The sequence below is a fragment of the Culex quinquefasciatus genome, chromosome 3 (genome assembly GCF_015732765.1).
Source record: "Culex quinquefasciatus strain JHB chromosome 3, VPISU_Cqui_1.0_pri_paternal, whole genome shotgun sequence".
Taxonomy (NCBI): domain Eukaryota; kingdom Metazoa; phylum Arthropoda; class Insecta; order Diptera; family Culicidae; genus Culex; species Culex quinquefasciatus.
The window spans coordinates 180018224-180041187 of record NC_051863.1 but is presented as its reverse complement, the minus strand read 5'-3'; the positions used below and the strand labels follow the sequence as shown (position 1 = coordinate 180041187).

Below are 22964 nucleotides of genomic sequence, written 5' to 3'. Positions count from 1 at the left end.
AAAGTCCGATTTTTCGCGTTACGTATTAAAAGAACGCTCCCCAAGGGGACCATAGCACGGACGAACGGACATATGACACGGGGTTTCAAAAAGTGAAGCAGGTTTTCTTTTACTTCTTCTTGGCGAAAACCTTTGCAAGCGAGATCGCTTATGTCAAAACCTTCGCTCCACGTGGTTTAAAACGTAAACATAGCCAGCTGATGATGCAAACTCATGGGCATTTTTTGAAATGGTCGTATGAATTTATATTAAAAATACCATTTCTATCAATTTTTCTGCAATTTTAGTATCCATGATAAATTACATAGAATCATAAAGACGAACTTCATACCAAAAAACTGTTTCTAGCACCATACTAATACTATTGTTTTTTAATTAATTATTGCATAAGACATTTTGAGAAATCATGCTTAATCGCGCGATGCTACTTCGACAACTTAAATGTAGATGGCGCAAGTGATAGTTTGCTTCAGAAATTTTAAGATAATTTGGAGCCTAACATTTCAAAAGGGCATATAACTTTTGTAAACAATTGTGTATCCCTTTCACTCAAATGACAGTTTACATAAGGTGTGAAAGAGACACACTCTTGGTTAAAAAAGTTATGTGCCCTAATGAAATGGCAAGCACGATTTGTTCCTGGTGTCATGTCCGTTCGTCCGTGACCATAGTTAATCGTCGTCGGTAAATCCATCGAAAAAATATGGTCTTGTCAATATTTTTTTTGCATTAAAATAAAAAAAAAGTGATCAGAAATGATTTTTAATCGTGTTTATTACCGTTGTACATAAAAATTGACACAGGGCTTTAGTACCCAAATTTGTACAAATTTTAAACTTACCGACCATTTCAAATCACTTTTAAAGCGTCGCTTCCAAAATTTCCTGCAATCCAATTTCTGCTTCGTTCTCCATCCTCAAGTCCACATTCCACCGGTCAACCAATCAGCAATCGCCAACAAGCCATCGCCGATGCATCCATCTCGCTCTGGCCTGAGGTCGCTGGCACTGGCACCGGCTTTTGCTACACCTCATCCACCATTTCAGTCCATCTTTTGAGCCACGTCTGCTCGCCCGCAAATCGCATCGTACTCCCGGGAGTCGTACCTGGATTAGGAGGGACCCGTTTTATCGGTATTTGTTGAAAGGTGGTGAACCCCGGCCCAATATCCGGCCATGTTCTTTGCCAAAGTGCTGTTCCTGGCCGCGGTGGCCATCCCGGCGGCGTTTGCCGGTGAAGCCGACGTCCTGGATCTGACCGACGCAGACTTTGCCAGCCGGGTCGCCGAGACCGAAACTACGCTGGTCATGTTCTACGCCCCGTGGTAAGTGGATCAAGTATAAAAATGGAATGGGATTTGCAGAATTACTGCGGCTTTCCGGCTTAACTACCTATCTGGATTTGATTTTGTGTATTGGAAGTATTGATTAGTCAAACATTTTGGTCTTTGTGTTGAATCATTTCCACACCCGCACCCATACACTGACAGACAAGCCGGGGTGTCATAATAAATGACGGACAGATATCGAGTTGTTACTACTTCCAATAATGAGGGTTCATTGTACAGAACTTTGATCTGTATAATTTAAAACTTAGAAAATTTTCATCTTCCGTTGCACATGTTGATTGGTGACACGTGATACAATTTTAAAAGAGAGACGTGTCTAAATTTCGTCTATGAATTATATTATTCTTATAATTTGCTTTTAAGTTCTAGATAACGTGGTATCTCAACAAGCACCATTAGTCAAAGTGATTATGCCACGACATTGCCGAAATAGCGTAGTTGTGTGCATTGAGGTACTTGAAGTTTACATCTTTGTAAGGGAAGCGCTTATTCGGTGGAAAATTTCATCCATTCTAGGTACTTCACCTTACGGTCGGCTCTTAAAAATCACCCAAAGGGGGGATAGAATGATAAAGGTTGAGAACCTTTGATCTGAAGTAAGTTATATGAGCAATTCTCTACGAAATTGGCCGATTTTGTGAATTCTTTTGTTGTTTTTTTTTTCTTTTAATTTGGCCTAAACAATGTGGGGGCCTTCCCTATGAGCAAAGAAGCCATTCTGTGTCATTAGTTCATACAAGTAAGCCATACAATTTTTGCAGCTGTCTATACCAGTATGTATTGATAAGGACTATTCAGAAATAATAGGTTCACGAAAGCTAGTTTTGCCGGTTTTAAAATTAACTATTTTTCACAAAATAAGATTTTTTTCAAAAAATCGGTTTGTTTTTATTTTTGGTTATTTTTTAAAACCCGCAATTTTTGAGCCGTAGTAAGGCCGGATTTTTCCCGCCGTTCGATGCCCATCTGTTCCCAACGAGAATGTTTAAAACTTAGAAATACTTGAAATACTGAATATGAACGAAAAATCAAAGTTGCTTGAAGTCGGGTTCGATCCCTCGTTCTTTGGATTGGTAAGCAAAAATGCTAACCACTACGCCATCACGGCTTGGTGAGCTATGACTGGAATTAGGAATACTATTTTTAGACCGCATTTTCCACTTTTTCACATCGAAACCGACTACTTTATCGACTTTATTTTGCTGGGCGAGATAGGACGCCGTCTTTTTCTAGACGATGACTCAGCACTTTTCCACTCTTGCACTTAAAAAAAACCAGATGGCAGCACGATGTAACGCCACGTCCCTATTTTACAAGAGTTCGGAAGTTTTTAAGAAAAATGTAATTACAAAAGCCGACACGGTCCGACTAACCATGTCCCAGTACCGAAAAAGACTTAATGGAAAGAATTTTATGAAAAAAAGGATTCGGAAGTTTTAAATAACGTTTGAATCCGATTGATGCAAACGTTCTTTAGGGCGGGGCTTGTCAACTCAAGCTGAGGGACCTCGCAAACGGCTAGCCTGCGTAGAAATAAGTCACCGAAGCTCGACAGACCCAACACCATCTAAATGCCTATGCGAGTTATTTGCATGTATAGAATGTTAAAATCTAAAAAAATACATTGAAACAACTCAATTTTTAAGAAGCGGCCGCGTGGTCTCGTTTGGTTGATTGCACGCACACACAGCTATATATATACATTTTTTTTTTTGAAAAATGTTGTTTTTGAAAAAATAGAAATCTTATCCATCTTTTAGATACAAGTTGAAATAAATAATAATGCTTTATTTTTAAATAAAAAATATAAGGTTTCTAATTTTTTTTTTAATATTTTTTCCCGAGAAGTTCACAAAAAATAACTTTTCAAAGTCTTACCAACAACTCCAAAGCCCTACCTCTTTGAAATGTTAGCCTTAATTCAACAATTTTCAGAAGTTTTTTTTTCGAGAAGGTTCGAAAGTTTCACAAATGTTTTATTTTTTCATCATTGAAAATTGGACCATTAATTGGGTCCTGAAATGAAGCTTAAATTTCCGAAAAAGTGTCCATGTAGTATATCCATGGTCCCAAAGCGACTCTAGGAGTTCGAGTGGCTGTTGGCTCGATAAGAAATACACACTCGATGAACTAACCCGACCTGAGCTACGCGTGGTGATTATTGCATTCGATCGTAATATTTCGATCATAATTTCTCGACTCACAATCGAGATTTCTCGATCGTAATTTGTCGATGGTAAGTCGTAATTTGTCGATAGTAGATTGAGATCATTGGATCGTAATTTCTCGATCTTCCATCGACAAATTACGACCGACGATCGAGAAAATCTCGATATGGGTTCGAAGCTCGTCTTTAAATATTAAAAAAAATCATTTTTTTTTTTAATTTCAAGTATTTGAAAAATTTCAATTCTTTTAAAAATTTTAAAAATTTCAAAATTTTAAAAATGTCAAAAAATTCAAAACTTTCTAAAATTTCTCGTGGTGATTATTGCATTCGATCATAATCGTGGTGATTATTGCATTCGATCGTAATATTTCGATCGTAATTTCTCGACTCACGATCGAGATTTCTCGATCGTAATATAACGATCGTAATTTCTCGATGGTAAGTCGTAATATGTCGATGGTAAGTCGTAATTTGTCGATAGTAGATTGAGATCATTCGATCGTAATTTCTCGATCTACCATTGACAAATTACGACTGACGATTGAGAAAATCTCGATACGTGTTTTTTTTTTAAATTCAAGTATTCAAAAATTTGATTTTTTTAAAGTTTCAAAAAAAATTAAAAATTTCAAAAATTTGAAAAAATTCAAAAATTTTAAAACTTTTAAAAATTTCAAAAAAATTTAAAATTTTATAAAAAATTTAAAAAAAAATTCAAAAATTTCAAAGATTTCAGAAATTGAATTTGAAAAATTCAAAAATTCCAAAAATTTCACAAAAATTTCAAAAACATACCTACATGAAAATTTAAAAAAAATCAAACTAATCAAAAATTTCGCAAAGAATTTTTTGAATTTTTTTTTGAAATTTTTAAAATTTTTGAATTTTTTGAAATTTTTGAAATTTTTGAAATTTTTAAAAATTTTGAAATTTTTGAAATTTTTGAAATTTTAGAAAATTTTAAAACTTCTACAAGTTTTGAAATTTTTGAAATTTTTGAAATTTTTGAAACTTTTGAAATTTTCGAAATTTTGTGAAATTTTTAAAATTTTTGAAATTTTTGAAGTTTTTGAAATTTTTAAAATTTTTGAAATTTTTAAAATTTTTGAAATTTTTAAAATATTTGAAATTTTTGAAATTTTTGAAATTTTTGAAACTTTTAAAATTTTTGAATTTTTTAAAATTTTTGAAATTTTTGAAATCTTGGATTTTTTTTTTAAATACCTATTCCGTTTAAATTAAAAAAAATATTCATAAAATGGTATTACAAATTACTAGGCTTAGTGATTTTTCACGCTAAAAAATAACAAATTTCACGGGGACCTTAATTTTAAAACACCAAATTTCACGGAAATTTCGCGGAACGTGAAAAATGTTAAAATAACTATCAAAATCTTATGTAAACATACAGAAACTACTTTTTTTGCTTAATTATACATTGTTTTCAATAACAATAAAAATTAAAACGTTCAACGTGGCACTAAAAAAAACTTTTAGTAATTTAAAAAAAATCCACTTGGTTTATGGATGGGCTCTATATCTACTTTGAAACTAAAATGTAGGGCATGCAAATTATCATTAATTGAGCTGCTTTTTAATGTTCGACTAATATAGCTAAACAGTTTTCGCTGATTTGCTACTATTTTATCCTTTACATTTTATTGAAATTCATATCAAAGCCAAATTCAACAAAACAACTTTAACTTTTTTTATGGCATTTTGCCCAGTTGAACATATTTTTAGAGTTTTCATCGATCAATATTCAAAATTTTATTCAAAATCCAAACAGAAAACAAACATTTTTTTTAATTTCCACGGGAGCCATCCACCCAAGTATTTAAATATCGTGAAAAATAAACAGGTGAAATTTTCTTAAAGGTGACTTTAAAGATAAAAAAACTGAATAGAAAAAAACTAACTAATAAATATTAATTTAATGTTGAATAACCAAGCATAAATCTTTTAACATCTTTCAAAATTAATGAAAATATTGCTAAATTAATTTAGTTTCCTAAGTAAAATTTATGAAAATTTTTTTAGAGTATCAAATAAAGAGCAATCTATTTTCTAAATATGTTTCTGATGAATTAGAATTTTTCTATCTGTTTTTTTGCTCCTCCGTTTACTCATTGACCGGAGGAAAAGGGAAAGACGACTTCTTTCACTGAATGTTACTTTTTTTTAAAATTGTTTGCTTTTAATTGATTTCTAAAAAAATCAATAAAATTTAAAGAAAAAAAAAACTGTGCAATCTTTTAAAAAAAAAAATCACAATTCACTTGTTTAATAGAATTTAACATGTTTCGGTTGAAAAAGACAGAGTTTGTAAAAAAATACGAGAATATTTTTTTTTCTTTGACTGATTTTTTGTTAACATCGTTTAAGTTTTCGCAGCATTCACATCTTAGTTGATGTTGTATCAATTTCATGTTAATGTTGGTTTTGCTAACATTTTTTTAAATGGTTCATATCACATATTTCAAAACTAATAAAATTTAAGTCTTTCATGAATGAAATTTTGATTATATTATTATTTTTCATGTCAAATTTATCAATCGAAAGCTTATAAAATTTAAGTCTTTTATGAATGAAATTTTGGTTATATTATTATTTTAAAGAATTGGTCTGAGAAAAATTGATAAATTTCACGGGATTTCACGGAAATCTTCAAATTTCACGAATTTCACGCTGTCCGTGAAATCGTGAAAAATCACTAACCCTACAAATTACGATCGCAATTTCTCGATCCACGATCGAGATTTCTCAACAGTAAAATTACGATCGTAATTTCTCGATGGTAAGTCGTAATTTGTCGATGGTAGATCGAGATTTGTCGATGGTAAGTCGTAATCTTACTGTTGAGAAATCGCGATCGTGAGTCGACAAATTACGATCGTAATATTACGATCGAATGCAATAATCACCACGACGATGTTCAACGCCATTCTGGTTATGTCCACTTTCATAAATGCAAAACTTCCAATAATGCATGTTTTTTTTCCATCGGGCACTTAATCTTGGCACATCAGCAGTTTGCCGTTCAGTTACAGCTTATAAAATGCGTTTTTAACTGAAATCAAGGAACAAAGAACTTAAGGGGAAGTACATAAGCAAGCAAGTTTTTTAATCAAAAGTTTTCTTTTTAAAAATAATTGTTAACACTCGACCCCCGGTGGTTGATCACTTTTTCGTTTGACACTTTTTTAGTTTGTGCCCCGTTGGTTGGTCAAAGTCAAACTAAAAAGTGACGAACTGTCACTTTTTACACGGCGCTCACGCACACTATCAACACAAACGTTTGGTAGCGTGTGTGAACTCTGTGTAAGAGGAGTGTCCAACTAAAAAGTGGCCCCGTTGGTTTGACAACAGAAGATATTTTATAAAAAGCAAATTATGTGGGAATTTTGTATTAATTTTCAACCGAATTTTCTTTTCCTCGCAGGTGCGGCCACTGCAAGAAGCTGAAGCCGGAGTACGCCAAGGCCGCCGAGCTGGTCCGCGGCGAAGACCCACCGATCGCGCTCGCCAAGGTCGACTGTACCGAGGGTGGCAAGGAAACTTGCAACAAGTTCTCCGTGTCGGGCTACCCGACGCTGAAGATCTTCAAGAATGGCGAAGTTTCGCAAGAGTACAGCGGCCCCCGGGAGGCCAGCGGTATCGCCAAGTACATGAAGTCGATCGTCGGTCCGGCTTCGAAGGATCTGCTCACGGTGGAGGCGTTCGACGCGTTCCTGAAGGTGCAGGAGACCAGCGTCGTCGGGTTCTTCCAGAAGGAGTCGGACTTGAAGGGAGTCTTCCTGAAGTACGCCGACAGCCAGCGCGAACGGTTGCGCTTTGGACACTCGAGCGCGCAAGCTGTGTTGGACAAGCAGGGTGAGACTGACGCGATCTATCTGTTCCGTGCCAAGCAGCTGGCCAACAAATTCGAGCCGGACTTTGTCAAGTTCGAGGGCAAGACCAAGGAGGAGCTGACCACCTTCGTTAAGGAGAACTTCCATGGGTTGAGCGGCGTTCGTACGCGCGATACCCAGGCCGACTTCAAGAACCCGCTCGTTGTGGTGTACTACGCCGTGGATTACGTGAAGAACCCCAAGGGAACCAACTACTGGCGTAACCGTGTTCTGAAGGTGGCCAAGGAGTTTGTGGGCCGCGTCAACTTTGCCGTCAGTGCCAAGGACGACTACCAGCACGAGCTGAACGAATACGGATACGACTACGTCGGCGACAAGCCGCTGGTGCTGGCCCGCGACGCCAAGAACCAGAAGTTTATCATGAAGGATGAATTCTCGTAAGTATATAAGATAACGCCAGTTTCGCAACAGACACGTCGCCGCGCATCAAAATTGCTTCGGTTGCACAACTTGGCCACGTCGCCGTCACTATCTCATTAAAATGTGATTTACTTTTTTTTCTTCCAGCGTCGAGAACCTGCAGACCTTTGCCGGTGAGCTGGAGGAGGGTGCGCTGGAACCGTACGTCAAATCCGAACCCATCCCGGAGAGCAACGACGCCCCGGTCAAGATTGCCGTCGGCAAGAACTTCGAGGATGTCGTCACCAACAACGGCAAGGACACCCTGGTCGAGTTCTACGCGCCGTGGTGCGGCCACTGCAAGAAGCTGACCCCGATCTACGACGAGCTGGCCACCAAGCTGAAGGACGAGGAGGTCGCCATCGTCAAGATGGACGCGACCGCCAACGACGTGCCGCCCACGTTCGACGTCCGCGGCTTCCCGACGCTGTACTGGCTGCCCAAGGACGACAAGAGCAACCCCAAGCGCTACGAGGGTGGCCGCGAGGTGGACGACTTCCTCAAGTACATCGCCAAGCACGCCACCAGCGAGCTCAAGGGATTCGACCGCAAGGGAAGCGCCAAGAAGGTCGAGCTGTAATCTCATTCTACACACTCACAAACTAGCCAGCGATACAGACAGAGAGAGAGAGGTAAAGACTTGACCGTCCCTTGCAAGTCTTTCCTGTGACTTGGCCACATGCCGACGCCAGCAGCAGCAGCAGCAACAGCAAAGTGTAAATTTCCATTCCTGTTTTGTGAGACCTCAGAGAAATTGTGCTTTCCAATACACTTTAACTACCTTTTTTTGTCTAGCGAGGGTCAGTTCGAGGGACAAACGTAGAAATGCTTCGCTGGCACGAACAAAATCAACAACAAAAAATAACAACGTAAAACGCTTAGGTCAGTGGTCAGGGAGGTGAAGAAAAAAATAAGCTGTGTTTCGGTTTAGAGGACGCTCTGACTGCTCGTTAGTTGAAACAATTTCATTTTCTTACAATCTTTTCTTTTTTTTTTTTGTACGATTCGCCACATTGCGGTTGTCCATTGTATGTTTAAGAGTGCAAATGCAGGAGCAGATTAATTCTTTGTGCGGATTAATTTAACGAGATCTTACAGTTGAATAAAGATTCTAATTTTTTTAAGACTAAGTCGGATCGATATATGCTTTTTTGTTGAAAGAAAATTCCTCAAAAATTGCTTGTTGTATCGTTAGAAGCACCTTCTGTTTGAAAACAGAAAACTCCAAGTTGAACTCACTTGGAAATACCGTGGAGAATTTCCCTTATGCCCTTAAAAAAGTGACTCATCAACACCTCCCATCTTTTCCAGAGAATCTTGTTCAAGTGTAATTGGGTCTATTCTGCTGTTCGCTAGTTCCACATATTGCATGCAAGTTCTGGATTGTATGCTATAGTGACGAACCGCCCTAATTCTCCATACAAAGTTTGGAGAAAAACCGTTCGGCCCCGTCTAAATATTTTTGAAAAATTCAAAGGGCACGTGTTTCAATTTTTGTAGGTCAGTGTAATCTTATCAATGATTACGAGCGATAACTCATTTTTTAAACCATTCTAAAATTGACTTAATTTTTCCATATCTTGTTAAATTTTCAATGCTTTCACTAAGAATATATTTTCTGATAATTTTTCAAAGCATAAACACTAAGTGCATCTCCAGCGCTGGGGACAAACATCGAAGCAAAGCAAACTAGAAAGCAAATCTTCAGAATTTCACTTTGCTGCCGCATCAAATAAAATTATGCACGGAAAAATCGAATCAAACACGGAAAAAAGTTAAAAATCATAAAAAAACTTCAAAAATTACAAAAACATTTACATAAAAATATCTAAAAAAAATTTTAAAAGATCAAAAATTTAAAAATTTAAGGAAATTCAAAAGTTATTTTTTTTAAGTTTAAATAATCTAAAAAGTATAACAAAATTAATAAATTAAAATAAAATAAAAAATAATTTAGAAAAAAAAAAATATTTTTTTTCTTAATTAAAAAAAACAAAAAAAATAGTCTGAATAAAATATTCAAAAGCAAAAAAAAAAAATTTCATTTTTTTAAGATTAAAAAATAAAAAGATAAAAATTAAAACTAAAAAAGCTTGAAATCATTTATAAAGGTGCAGAAAATATAAATTTTAAAATTAATCAAAATCAAAATTGACACATTTTTAGTTTGTACCCCGTTGGTTGGTCAAAGTCAAACTAAAAAGTGACAAACTGTCACTTTTTACACGGTGCTCACGCGCACTAACAAAACAAACGTTTGATAGTGTGTGTGAACTCCGTGTAAAAGGGCTGTCAAACTAAAAAGTGACCCCGTTCGTTTGACAACAGTTGGTGTCAAACCATCGGGGTTTGAGTGTATTATACAGCAATTCCCCACGAAAACAGCATGATTCGAAAAAAAAGTTCTCCGATAGGGCTCAATTTTTTTCTGGGGGTTCCTTGGCCGAAATAATTAGACCCGTATTTTTTTGTTTGGCCATTATGGTGACATACGCCTTTTTTTTCAAAAAATCATAACTCCGCGCCATTTCATCCGATTTTAGCTGTCTTAGACGCAAAAGAAAGGTAATAAGTTTGGCTATTTGGAAAAAATAGTAAGAAGTTTCAAAAATCTAGCTTAACATTTGAAAAGGTCGTATGAAAACTTAAAATGCTGTTTTGAAGGTCTCGGGACCAAAGAGCCTATGTCTGAAAATATTATTATCGGATCTCAGAGTATCGAGAACATAACTTCACCATTTTTAAATATGTTATGTGAAATTTTCCAAGGAGTCTTTTTTTCTAAATAGCCAAATTGATCACCTTTCTTTTGCGTCTAAGACAGCTAATATTGGATGAAATGTCGCGGAGATATGATTTTTTGAAAAAAAAAGTGGTTTTTGCGAAAATGACGAAAATTACCATTTTTTTAACCCCCCTACCACGGCGTAGGTCACCCTAATGGCCAAACAAAAAAAAACGGGTCTAATTATTTTGGCCAAGGAACCTCCAGAAAAATTTTGAGCCCAATCGGAGAACTTTTTTTTCGAATCATGCTGTTTTCGTGGGGAATTGCTATATAGTCAAATGTAAACATTCAGTGTTTCCCGCTTACTCCGATAGACATTGACATGTATGAGGTGTGAGAGGGACACACTCATTGTTTACATTTGTTTAAGGACCAAATCAAAGAAAGTCTAGTAATCAATAAATTTAAAAAAAAACAAAAAAAATAAGAAAAAAAATTAAAAATAAAAATTAAAAACCAAATCTGGAGTTTTTTTTTTTTTTTTTGAAAAGGTCCAATAAGCCAAATTTCCAGTTTTTGCGTCTTGGGTGTTTTTGAAACCGCCTTGAGCCAGGGGTATTAAAAAACACCCAAAAAGCAAAAACTGAAAATTTGGTTTATTGGACCTTTAAAAAAACGATACTTAATCCACCTTTAGGTGGTTGGTGCCTTCCTCACATTCATAAAGTCAATACATTCAGTAAAAATAGCAACATTCCCTTAACATGTTTAACAAATCAATTTTATTACTGATTTCTTTTGATAGGGTTCGCAGACCTTCAATTTTTCTGGCTCATTGGCAAGGTCTGATAAAAAAAACCTATCCAACGAAAGTTCACATGGAAGATTCAGACAATATTTTTATCACAATATCTCAGATCCGGCCTCCAGAAAGTATATAAATAACACTTAATTGCCAATAACTTTTGATAGGGTTGTCAGATCCTTGATGTTTTGGGCTCATTTGAAAGGTCTTTCAATTATCTAACTAACGATGGGTCGCATGATGAACCCGGACATAATTTTTACTGAAATATCTGAGATCCGGCCTCCAAAAAGTGTATAAATAACACTTAAGTGCTAATAACTTTTGATAGGGTTGTCAGATCTTCAATGTTTTGAGCTCATTGGAAAGGTCTTTTTAATACCTTTTTGAAAATGTATAACATGATAGGGTTTCTTGCAAAAACCACCCTTTTTACAATCTTCCGTACATTCGCCAAAATCGTTTTTTTAGCATAACTTTTGAAGTACTCAAGTAAACTTGCTGATTTTAAATAGAGACCTATGGGACCCCAAAACGGATCGAATGAGACTAATACGGTCAAAATCCGTTCATCCAGTCCGGAGATAATCGAGTGACAATTTTTTTGTCCACCCACCTACACACATCCACACAGACATTTGCTCAGAACATGATTCTGAGTCGATAGGTATACGTGAAGGTGGGTCTACGAGGTCGAATTAAGAAGTTCATTTTTCGAGTGAGGAAGGCAAAACTCCAGAAATTCAAAAGGAGTCAAGATTCAAAATAAATCTTCAACAAATTAAAACAGATAAATCTATCAATTTGAAAATCAAAATTAAAAAAATAGGATTTATTTTTAGATTTTGATGTTTTTGTTTTTTTTTTCTTTAATTTTTAATTTTTTGAATTTTTATAGTTTTTGAATTTTTAAAATTGAAAATTTCCGGATTTTAAAATTTTTGAGTTTTAAACTCTAGAATTTTTTTATTTTGTATTTTTGATTTTTTTTCCCGTATTCCTTTTTACTTTTATTGGAGTATTTCTCGGTTGAATACCAAAATTTTCACAAATTACATATTTTTTCGAAAATATTCAAATTTTTATTTTTTATCAAACGATGCGAAATTTGGAGTGCTTTCCCGTGGCTTTTCCCCTTTTTGCCTTCCTCACCTTACTGAGGAAAGGCTATAAAATCACTCGAAAACTGAACTTCTCAATTAGACCTCCTAGACCCACCTTCATGTATACCACCTATCGACTCAGAATCGAATTCTGAGCAAATGTCTGTGTGTGTGTGTGTGTATGTGTAGGGATGTGGGTCTGTGCACCAAAAAATATGCACTCGATTATCTCAGCACTGGCTTAACCGATTTGGACCGTTTTGGTCTCATTCGATTCGTCTTGGGGTCCCATAAGTCCCTATTGAAAATTATGAAGTTTAGTAAAGTACTTCAAAAGTTATGCTAAAAAAACGATTTTGACTAAAGTCCGGAAGATTGTAAAAAGGGTGGTTTTTGTAAGAAACCCCAGCATGTTATACATTTTTAGAAAGGTATTTAAAAGACCTTTCCAACGCGTCCAAAACATTGAAGATCTGACAACCCTATCAAAAGTTATTAGCAATTAAGTGTTATTTATGCACTTTTTGGAAGCCGGATCTCAGATATCACGATGAAAACGTTGTCCGGATCTATCATGCAACCCGTCGTTGAACAGGTAATCAAAAGACCTTTCCAACGCGTCCAAAACATTGAAGATCTGACAACCCTATCAAAAGTTATAAGCACTTAAGAGTTATGTATACACTTTTTGGAGGCTAGTTCTCAGATATTTAGATGAAAACGTATTCCAAGTATATCATGCGACCTATTTTTGGATAGGTAATTTAAAGACCTTCCCACGAGCGTGTCTATTTTGGATAGCATTATCCTTTGAATGAGAGGAAGGCACCAACCACCTGAGGGTGGATTAAGTAACGTTTTTAAATATTTTATAAAATTTTCACAAAATACATTATTTTTCCAAAAATATTCATATTTTCATAATTTACAATATGGGTAATATACAAAGATATTTTTTTATGCTTTTTCACTTTTATTCGTGTTTTTTTTACAATTTTCACAAAAAACCGTATTTTTAAATACTAAAACTTTCATAATTTGCAATATAAGTTTTAAATAATTTGAAATTTGGTACGTTTTATCACTGGTTTACAAAATACCGTATTTTTACGAAAGCCATTAAATTTTCATAATATATGCAATATGGTTATCAAACGATTTTAAATCTCGCATGAATTTTCACTGTTTTCGAGTTGTTCACTAAAATTTTCAACAAGTACCGTTATTGATTGAATGTACTCAATTATTCAAAATTTGAAACATGGGTATTAAACGAAGCAAAATCAAGCATGCTTTTTCACTTTTATTAGAGTTGTCGTTGGCAAAATACTTGATTTTTCACAAAATACCGTAATTTTCGAAAATACTCGACTTTTTCGAAGGGAAATTTTGTTTGCTCTTTCGCTACAAAAATTAAGAGAATCTGTACAGATTTGGCGAATTTTAAGAACAAAATTTCGTTTTTAATTGTGATTCGTTTATCCAAAGTCCCATACAAACGCGTTGGGATAATCGAATCTGGTACTTTACAAAAACATTTGTTCTGTAATTTTCTTACTTTTAACATCAAGTTCGAGTTCTGCGACATTATTTTAGTGAAATTTGAAAAGGTTGATGGCACATTAAATTACAAAATGCATTTTTTCATTATTTCAACATAATCTAAACATAATCACTCTAGAATAGATTAGCTTGAGTATGGCTCAACAATCAAAAAATAAGACACGAATAGAGTAGAATCATTATAATCGGATCTGTATTTTCGAAAAAAATCAGTTTCTTGAGATTTTTTTTGCTTTTTATTCAAAAAAGTAGAAATGCATAAAAAATCGTTTAATATCAATATTGCAATTATGAACATTTGAGTATTTTTTTAAAAAAATACGGTATATTGTGGAAATTTGAGTACAACCCAGACACGATTATCCGAAGCCTCGATTATCTGAAGGATAATCAAATCATCACAAAAAAAAAATATTTTGTATTTTTTTATTTTCTTACTTTTAACATCAAATTTGAGTTCTGCGACCTCTTTTAGTCAAATTTTAATATTTAATTGCCTTTTAAATTTAAAAATGTTTTTTTTTTATATATTTCAGCATCGCCATTTTGGTTGCCATCTTGGATTTAAAAATTCTAAATCAATTAAGAGTAGTTTTACACTTAAGCTAGACAATCAAAAGGCCTTCGTATAATCGAGTCTGGACTGTATTTTACACAACAAAATACTCTAAAACAGTGAAAATGCATACCAAATTTCGCTTCGTTTAATACGCATAAGCAAATTTAGCAGTTTGGTTCAAAATAATGTACACTCTCAGAATAACTGAAAATATGCAGTACTGTTTTCACAAAACCGGAGGAAATCGAGTTTTTCAAAATCAAGTCCAACATTTTAAAAGGGCTAAAACAAATTTTCAGTTATTGCTTTTCGGATGTTTTTTAACACCCCGGACTCAAGGTGGTTTCAAAAACACCCAAAAAGCAAAAACTAGAAATTTTGACCTTTTCAAAAAAAAAAAAAAACTCCAGAAATGTTATGTCTGATTTTGAAACTCACATTTGGTACGGTATGTCTACGCATCCTTCCCCCCCGATAGATTCTGTGAAATGTGACCCACTTACAAAATCCTCACTGCGGTAAATGTAACGTAGTAGGCCTGACCGCTTTTATCGGGGTAATTTAACTTGGAGATGCTCGAATGTACTACGCATTCCCATTCGCATGGAGATGGTGATCCTAGCGGGTTGCAGACTGGATTTCGTCATGTATGTGTGTTGATTGTCCAGCGCAGGTTGCTTAGAAATTGACTAAAGGGAATTAGCCAGGTACTACGGATACTACGTACGTAATTTAAATCGCCATACAAGATATAAATTAAAATAATATAATATTCAAATAATAAAGGAGAATTTCTTTCATAACCAATAAGATTAAAATGTTTGCTTTTGAAGCATTCTATATTTAATCAAGATGTTTGAAATAATGTTGAATGTTGAAAATGGTTTAATATTAACAGGCAATAATTTATGGACTGCTAGAATTCTCGCCCTTGTCCACAATTCTTATCGACGAAGAAAATTATAAAAAAAAATGGTAATGTTTTCATAAAAAAAATAACAAAATTAATCTCCGAGAGTGATGTTATAACACCTAATTAAGCTACTAAACTAGATATTCACCATCTTACCCTCGCATTGTTCTTAAACAGTCAGTCGAAATCTACCCGGAACGCGCGCCCACTCACGCCTCCCCGCCTACCGCCGGCGTCGATTCCTTGCTCTGCACCTGCAGTGACGGCAGCACGCTCGTCACCGTGACCGCCTCCTTCACCAGCTGCACGGTGACGCGCACCTCGGAAAACAGCCGCAGCTCGGCGGGCGCGATCTTGCGGTCCTTGGGCAGCAGCATGCAGTGGCGGAACGGTTTGGTGTCCTCGGTCAGCTTAAAGTCCGCCACCTTGGCCAGTTGCTGCGAATGGGGAGATTCGGTTAAGGGGGGTGTTGTTTGAAGGAGGTTGGTGGCGCTTACCTTGTAGCTAACTTTGCAGACGTGCCCGGTAGAGATCAGCACCAGCTCGAGCAGCTGCTGGCCAATGTCCGAGACGGCGGCGGTCGTTTCGATGCTCTTGGCCTTCTTGAGGTAGTGTTTGAAGTAGAGCAGCGAGCTGGAATCGCCGGCGAGTTTGGCGTTGTACTTTTTGACGTTGCAGATGTTGGCGAGCTGGCTGAGTTCTTCGGGGGTTCGTGCGGGTGGTTCGGCGAGGTCGAGGGCCGCCGTGAGGACGCGATGGACGAGACAGTCGGCGTACCGCCGGATGGGGCTGGTGAAGTGGGTGTACATCGGAATGGCGAGAGCGTAGTGGAAAAAGTCCTCGGGGAGTTTGGTGAACGCGGAGCAGAAGTAGAGGGCTCGGGTCATGGGTTTGGCCATCATGATGTTGAGGACGGCGCGGGCAGCTTCCGGTTGGGGGCAGGCATTGCTGATGGTTTCGAAGGATTCGGCGATGGCTTTGGACGAATCGTGGCGCAGGGTGTGGCCGTGTTTGGCCAGGAGTTTTGCGAGGTTCGTAAGCTGGGGTGAGGATGGGGCGAAGTGGTTTCGCAGGATGGCGAGGTCCTTGAACTTGCTGTAGGTGAATTCTGCCACGGACGAGTTGGCCAGCAGCATAAAGTCTTCGATCATTTGGTTGGCAGTTCGAAGTTCGTAGACGGCGTAGCTGGTCGGTTTGCCGGTGTTGGGATCCAGCGTGAAGGACAGCTTTGGCTGGTTGATCTTGATGCAGCCGTTTTCCATACGACGAGCTCGCAACTGAACGGCGATCGATTGCAGCTGGTTCACGATGCGGCTGAGGTAGTTGGGCGTGTAGTCGTGGAGGATCGGTGGGAAGTCTTCGGCGCGCAGATTCTCCGTTGGCTTGTCAACATGACCTGGGCGTGTTCGTACGCAAGCTGCGTGCACGAGTTGATGACCGTTTTGGCGAACCGCGTACTCAGCACCTTAGCATCCGGAGTGATCTCCCAGAACACGGAAAACGCCAACTTGTCTTCACCCGGAAGTAGCGAACACAGAAAGCAAAGCGGCTTTGGCAGCATGTGATACACGTTGTCCACCATGTAGATCGAGGTAGCCCTCAGCTTGACCAGCTCGTCCAGCTCCGAACCCTCCTTCAGGAAGTACGAAACGTCCGAAATGTGCACGCCAATCTCAAAGTTGCCATTCTTCAACACCTTACAACTCAGCGCGTCGTCCAAATCCCGCGCCGTCAACGGATCGATCGTAAACACGCATTCCTCCCTCAAATCCTCACGCTTCTTCAGCTCCTCTTCCGGGATCTGGAACGGCGACGGCGGCAAGCTGTTGATGATCTCCTCCGAGTACGGTGACACGTCCAGATCGTACTCCACCAACAGAGCCTGGTTCTCCGCCTCCAACTCGCCACACTTGCCAATCGACTTCAAAATCGTCCCAATCGGAACGTCCTCGTGCCACTCGATGATCTCCGCCTGGTAAATCACCGACTCCAGCTGCTTAAAATCGTTCTTGAAAATTGCCTCCGGCCAATGCTGCTTGTAAATCCGCATCACCGGAATCTTCAGGTCCCGCGGCGAAAACTTTATGTACTGATTCGAACTCTGGTAGTACGGCATGAACGTCCCAACGCACACCCGGCTGTGCCGCTTCTCCAGAATATCAATCACGAAGCCCCAATTGTTCTTCAACCGCTCGCTCTTCACCGGCGAATCTTCACTGTCCTCCTCCGGCTGAACCTCGCCGTGCTTGACGAAGACCCGCACCCGATCTCCGTCCATTGCGCACTTCCGCAGCAGAACCGTGTTGATGTACACATCCGCGTCCCTCGTATGATCATCGACGAACGCTTGCGAATTATTGTTCACATTAACTCGCACCACGCCCTCGACCACGTATCCCAACTCCTTCTTGACCACCTCATCTACCAGCTCGTGCAGCGCCTTCTGGTTCGCCTCCGTCAGGAACCCGTTCCGTTCCGCCTTCGAAACGTTCTGCAGCGTCAGCTCCTTCTTGTAGTCCGCCTTGTCCGTAACCTTTCCGTTATTCAACAGATACGAAACCTCCTCCTCAAACGTGCGCACCTCGCGAACCTTCTTCACCTCCTGGATCTTATCGGCCGCGGTCACCGTCAAAAACGGTCGCGAAACCTCCTCTTGCGTCGCAACCCGCGCCTGCGGCCCGTACAAATGCACCATGGCACGCGACTTCAAATTGACCGCAAACTCCTGCAGGTTCGGATTGATTTCCACCGATTTCTTCTCCGCCGACTGACCCTTCTGGTGTCGCACCGTCAGCAGCGTTTTCTCCTTTCCCAGCTTCAGCAGGTACTCGTCCCGCTGCTTGGGGCTCAGCGTGAGCAGCGTCAGCAGAAGAAGGTTCTCCGGTTTCGCGAGTCCTTGGATGCACGACGGCAGCGGGGACGTCCCCACTTGCACCCGATGGTTCGCCATCAGATTCAGCTGCGAGATGGGCGTCGACGGCTGGGCAGGGTTCGGGAAGAAGGCAGCGCTGCCGTTCTTGGTGAAGATGTTGTTCAAATTTTGCTGCTTCGCAGCATTTCCCGCCGCGTTCTTTTTCGCATTCTTGGCAGCCGCCTTACTCGAGGTCGTCACCTTGCTACTCGTGCCGGACGTGCTCGAAACCGTCGACGAGTTGTCACTCACAGCCCCGGAAATCCTCAGCTGCTGCAGCTTGCTCTGAACCGCCTTAATGCGATTGCAAATCTTTTTCGAATGCGCGTCGAATCGCTTCTGAACGGCCGGATCAACCACGGCCGGTTGCTGCTTCTTCGAAGAATTCTTACTCTTCACGCTGGACGTCACGCTGCAACTTCCATCGCCGTCGGATTCCTCCCCTTCCTGACCCTCATCCAACTTCCGGCACTCCTCCCGCTTCTTCTCAAGCTTTCGGTTGGCAGCGTTGTGCTTCTTCAAAATCTCCTTCTTCAGCTTCACCGGGTCTGTCGGCTTGTCCTTGCTGCCACCCGCCACCGCAGGCGGTTCCTCATTTTCCTTCTCCAGCTTGCTCGGCGGCTTATTCGCCGAAACCAGCTCCACAAACTCAATCTTTCCACCATCGGCTTCATTATCATCACTGCTCAACAGAGGCGGATCGCTTCCCGCGGACGGTTCGCTCGAATCATCATCCCCTTCCTCCTCGTCCGGGACCGGTTCCGTGGACGGCGCCGTCTCCTGCAGCATCTTGCTCGTGTCGGACTTGATTTCCTCCCGCAGCTCGCGCAGGTAATCTTTGGCCGACATGTCTGAAGCTAAAACATTTCAAAAATAAATCTTATTTTGAAACGCCGTCCTTCGCCGCCGATGGTGAAATTTTGCTTACCTTTCTCAACCTTGTGAAATTGGGCGAATTCTGCAACGCTGAACCGCTGGAAGCGTGCAATCAACGGCTTAAGTACACGCTAGCTTAACCAAAGAACACAAATTTAACTGGAAATTGCGCGGAAAACACGTTTTTCCGCGAAAGAAAAGTGAAAATCTCTCGCCACCACGAAGACTCAATGAAAGTGCGTTCCTGCCAGAAAACAAAGATGTGTCAAAGGTGGTGTCGTCTATCTCGCTCTTGCACATGCAGTGCCGATTTCACGAAACGTTTTCTTTCCTGCTCTTGCCCCAACAAAGCAAGAGATCTGTCATCGCAGCAAAACAAACAAAAATATAACTCAGAAAAATGCACACTTTGATGTTACGTGACCAATTCCGTGAAAACCGTGAAAACAAATCGCAAAAAAAAAAAACTGAAAAAATTTAAAAGCTTCAAATTACGCTTTATCATTAGTTTTGATATTCTAAAATTCTAAAATTCTAAAATTCTAAAATTCTAAAATTCTAAAATTCTAAAATTCTAAAATTCTAAAATTCTAAAATTCTAAAATTCTAAAATTCTAAAATTCTAAAATTCTAAAATTATAAAATTCTAAAATTCTAAAATTCTAAAATTCTAAAATTCTAAAATTCCAAAATTCTAAAATTCTAAAATTCTAAAATTCTAAAATTCTAAAATTCTAAAATTCTAAAATTCTAAAATTCTAAAATTCTAAAATTCTAAAATTCTAAAATTCTAAAATTCTAAAATTCTAAAATTCTAAAATTCTAAAATTCTAAAATTCTAAAATTCTAAAATTCTAAAATTCTAAAATTCTAAAATTCTAAAATTCTAAAATTCTAAAATTTAAAATTCTAAAATTCTAAAATTCTAAAATTCTAAAATTTAAAATTCTAAAATTCTAAAATTTAAAATTCTAAAATTCTAAAATTCTAAAATTCTAAAATTTAAAATTCTAAAATTCTAAAATTTACTAAAATTCTAAAATTCTAAAATTCTAAAATTCTAAAATTCTAAAATTTAAAATTCTAAAATTCTAAAATTCTAAAATTCTAAAATTCTAAAATTCTAAAATTTTTCTAAAATTCTAAAATTCTAAAATTCTAAAATTCTAAAATTCTAAATTCTAAAATTCTAAATTCTAAATTCTAAATTCTAAAGATTCTAAATTCTAAAAGTTAAAGTTCTAAAATTCTAAGGTTCTAAGATTGATTAAAGTTCTAAAATTAAAATTAAGATTCTAAAATTCTAAAGTTCTAAAGATTCTAATTCTAAAGTTCACAATTCTAAGATTTAAAAGTTCTAAGTTCTAGGATTCTGGAGTTCTAAGTTCAGGAGTTCAAAGTTCACAAGGTTAAAATTCAAAATTCTAAGGTTCTAGATTCTAAAATTCTAAAATCTAAGTTCACTAAATTAAAATTCTAAAATTCAAAAGGTTCATAAGTTTTCTGGATAGATTCTAAAAGTTCTAAAATTTAAAATTCTAAAATTAAAATTTAAAATTCTAAAATTCTAAAATTCTAAGTTCTAAGTTAAAATTCAAAATTCTAAGGATTCTGGAGTTAAAACACAAAATTCACAAGGTTCTAAAATTCACTAAATTCTAAATTCCAAATTCTAAGTTCTAAAATTCTAATTCTATTCTAAAATTCAAAATTCTAAAATTCTAAAATCAAAAAATTCTAATTCTAAAATTTTAAAGTTCACAAATTCTAAAATTCTAAAATTAAAATTCTAAAATTCTATAGGTTAAGGTTCTAAAATTCTAAAATTCTAATTCTAAATTTCTAAAATTTACAATTCTAAAATTCAATTCTAAGTTTAAAATTCTAAAATTCTAAAATTCTAAAATTCTAAAATTCTAAAATTCTAAAATTCTAAAATTCAAAATTCTAAAATTCTAAAATTCTAAAATTCTAAAATTCTAAAATTCTAAAATTCAAAATTCTAAAATTCTAAAGTTCACAATTCTAAAATTAAAATTCTAAAATTCAAAAATTCATTAATTTACTAGTTCTAAAGATTCTAAATTCTAAGATTAAAAGGTTAAACTTCTAAAATTCTAAGTTCTAAAATTCTAAAATTCTGGGTTCTGAGTTCTAAATTCTTAAGTTCTGGTTAGTTAACAGATTCTGGGTTCACAAGGTTCTAAGTTCTAAAATTCTAAAATTCTGAATTCTAAGGTTCACAAGTTCTGGGTTAAGGTTCACCAAGGTTCTAAGGTTCTAAAATTCTAAATTCACAAGGTTCGAGTTAAGTTCTAGATCTAAAATTCTAAAATTCTAAATTCTAAAATTCTAAAATTCTAAATTCTAATTCTAAAATTTAATTCTAAAATTCTAAAATTCTAAAATTCTAAAATTCTAAAATTCTAAAATTCTAAAATTCTAAAATTCTAAAATTCTAAAATTCTAAAATTATAAAATTCTAAAATTCTAAAATTCTAAAACTCCTAACTCCTGTTTTTTTATTTTTACATTGTAAAATCCTTGAAAATTTTCAAAAATGATAGATTGTAGATTTTTCCCAATTTAAAATTTTAAAATTTAAGAATTTTCAGATTTTTTAAAGAATTTCTAAATGTTAAAAATATTTAAAAGTGATTAAAAACTTTAACATTTTTAAAACTTAAAACAATATATTTTGTTTTTTATTTTTATAATTTTTGTACTTTGTATTTTTTTTTTAAAATTTTATAATTTTTAGAATTTGTTTTTTTATTGAAATATGAATTATTTGAATTTTAGTATTTTTAAATTTACAATTTTTAGAATTTTCGAATTCAAAATTCCAACTCGTGCGATTAACGTTTTGGGAATTTAAGAACTTTATAATGTTAGATTTTTATTATTTATGAATTTAAGAATTTTAGTATTTAAGAATAAGGGATTTTTAGTATTTAATTTTTTGTCAATTTCGTAATTTTCATATTTTAGAATTTCATTTTTTTTTAACATTTGAAGACTTTGAGAATTTAAAGAAATAATTAATTCAAAAAAAATATTTTTTTTTTAATTTGCACAATATCAAGAAATTAAATAAATTTAGAATTTTCAAATTCTTGCATCCTTAAGTTCTGGAATGCTAGAATTTTAAATAAGGAAAAACAACTTTATAATTTAATTTTACAATTATCAAGTCAAATCAGCGTTGAAGTTTTTTTTAAGCTTTAGTATTTTAGATTTTTTATTTCTCTGTTTGAAATTATTGGATTGAAAAGAATTTGTGATGTTCTATTCATCCTATTTTTAATTTCGATCGTCCAATCGCACTTTCAGCACACCTCCTCCATCGTTTCTAAAACAGGACTCACCAACCGCTTCCTCGATCGCAAACTGGTTCCTTCCCGTCCCGTTTACTGGAATGGCTCGCCGAGTAAACCATATTTCCCGTCCTGCTCCTCCTCCTCTTCCTCCTATACCGCTACGAAGACCGAAATCTGGAATACAAGACACTTTGATTCGGTCGGTCGCCCACTCCGTCCGGAACTTTCCAGCTGAAAAAGTAGTTCAACCTAGAACGCAACTTACCTTTAAACTGTCCAAAATCCTCCCAAAGCCTAAAACCAACAACTCGGTTCGACTCGGTTGCAATCAAGTCCGAACAAGATCAACTGAAGAGAA

The 22964-nt window shown here is 36.5% G+C and overlaps 2 protein-coding genes across 2 annotated transcripts; one reads left to right on the top strand and one right to left on the bottom strand.

Moving 5' to 3' along the window:
• The first annotated feature begins 1025 nt into the window (after nucleotides 1–1025).
• LOC6049347 (protein disulfide-isomerase A3) lies at nucleotides 1026–8961 on the top strand. The gene is made up of 3 exons (XM_038262887.1): nucleotides 1026–1324; nucleotides 6961–7806; nucleotides 7937–8961. Exons 1-3 carry the CDS (start codon nucleotides 1176–1178, stop codon nucleotides 8406–8408), a joined length of 1467 nt encoding a protein of 488 aa, XP_038118815.1. The 5' UTR covers nucleotides 1026–1175; the 3' UTR covers nucleotides 8409–8961.
• Nucleotides 8962–15406: 6445 nt separating this feature from the next.
• On the bottom strand, nucleotides 15407–19561 carry LOC6049348 (DIS3-like exonuclease 2). Its single transcript, XM_001866092.2, is given in 4 exon segments — nucleotides 15407–15936; nucleotides 15997–16889; nucleotides 16892–19267; nucleotides 19339–19561. Coding segments are annotated over 3 exon segments (3489 nt in total). The 5' UTR covers nucleotides 19260–19267; nucleotides 19339–19561; the 3' UTR covers nucleotides 15407–15708.
• Nucleotides 19562–22964: the final 3403 nt, after the last annotated feature.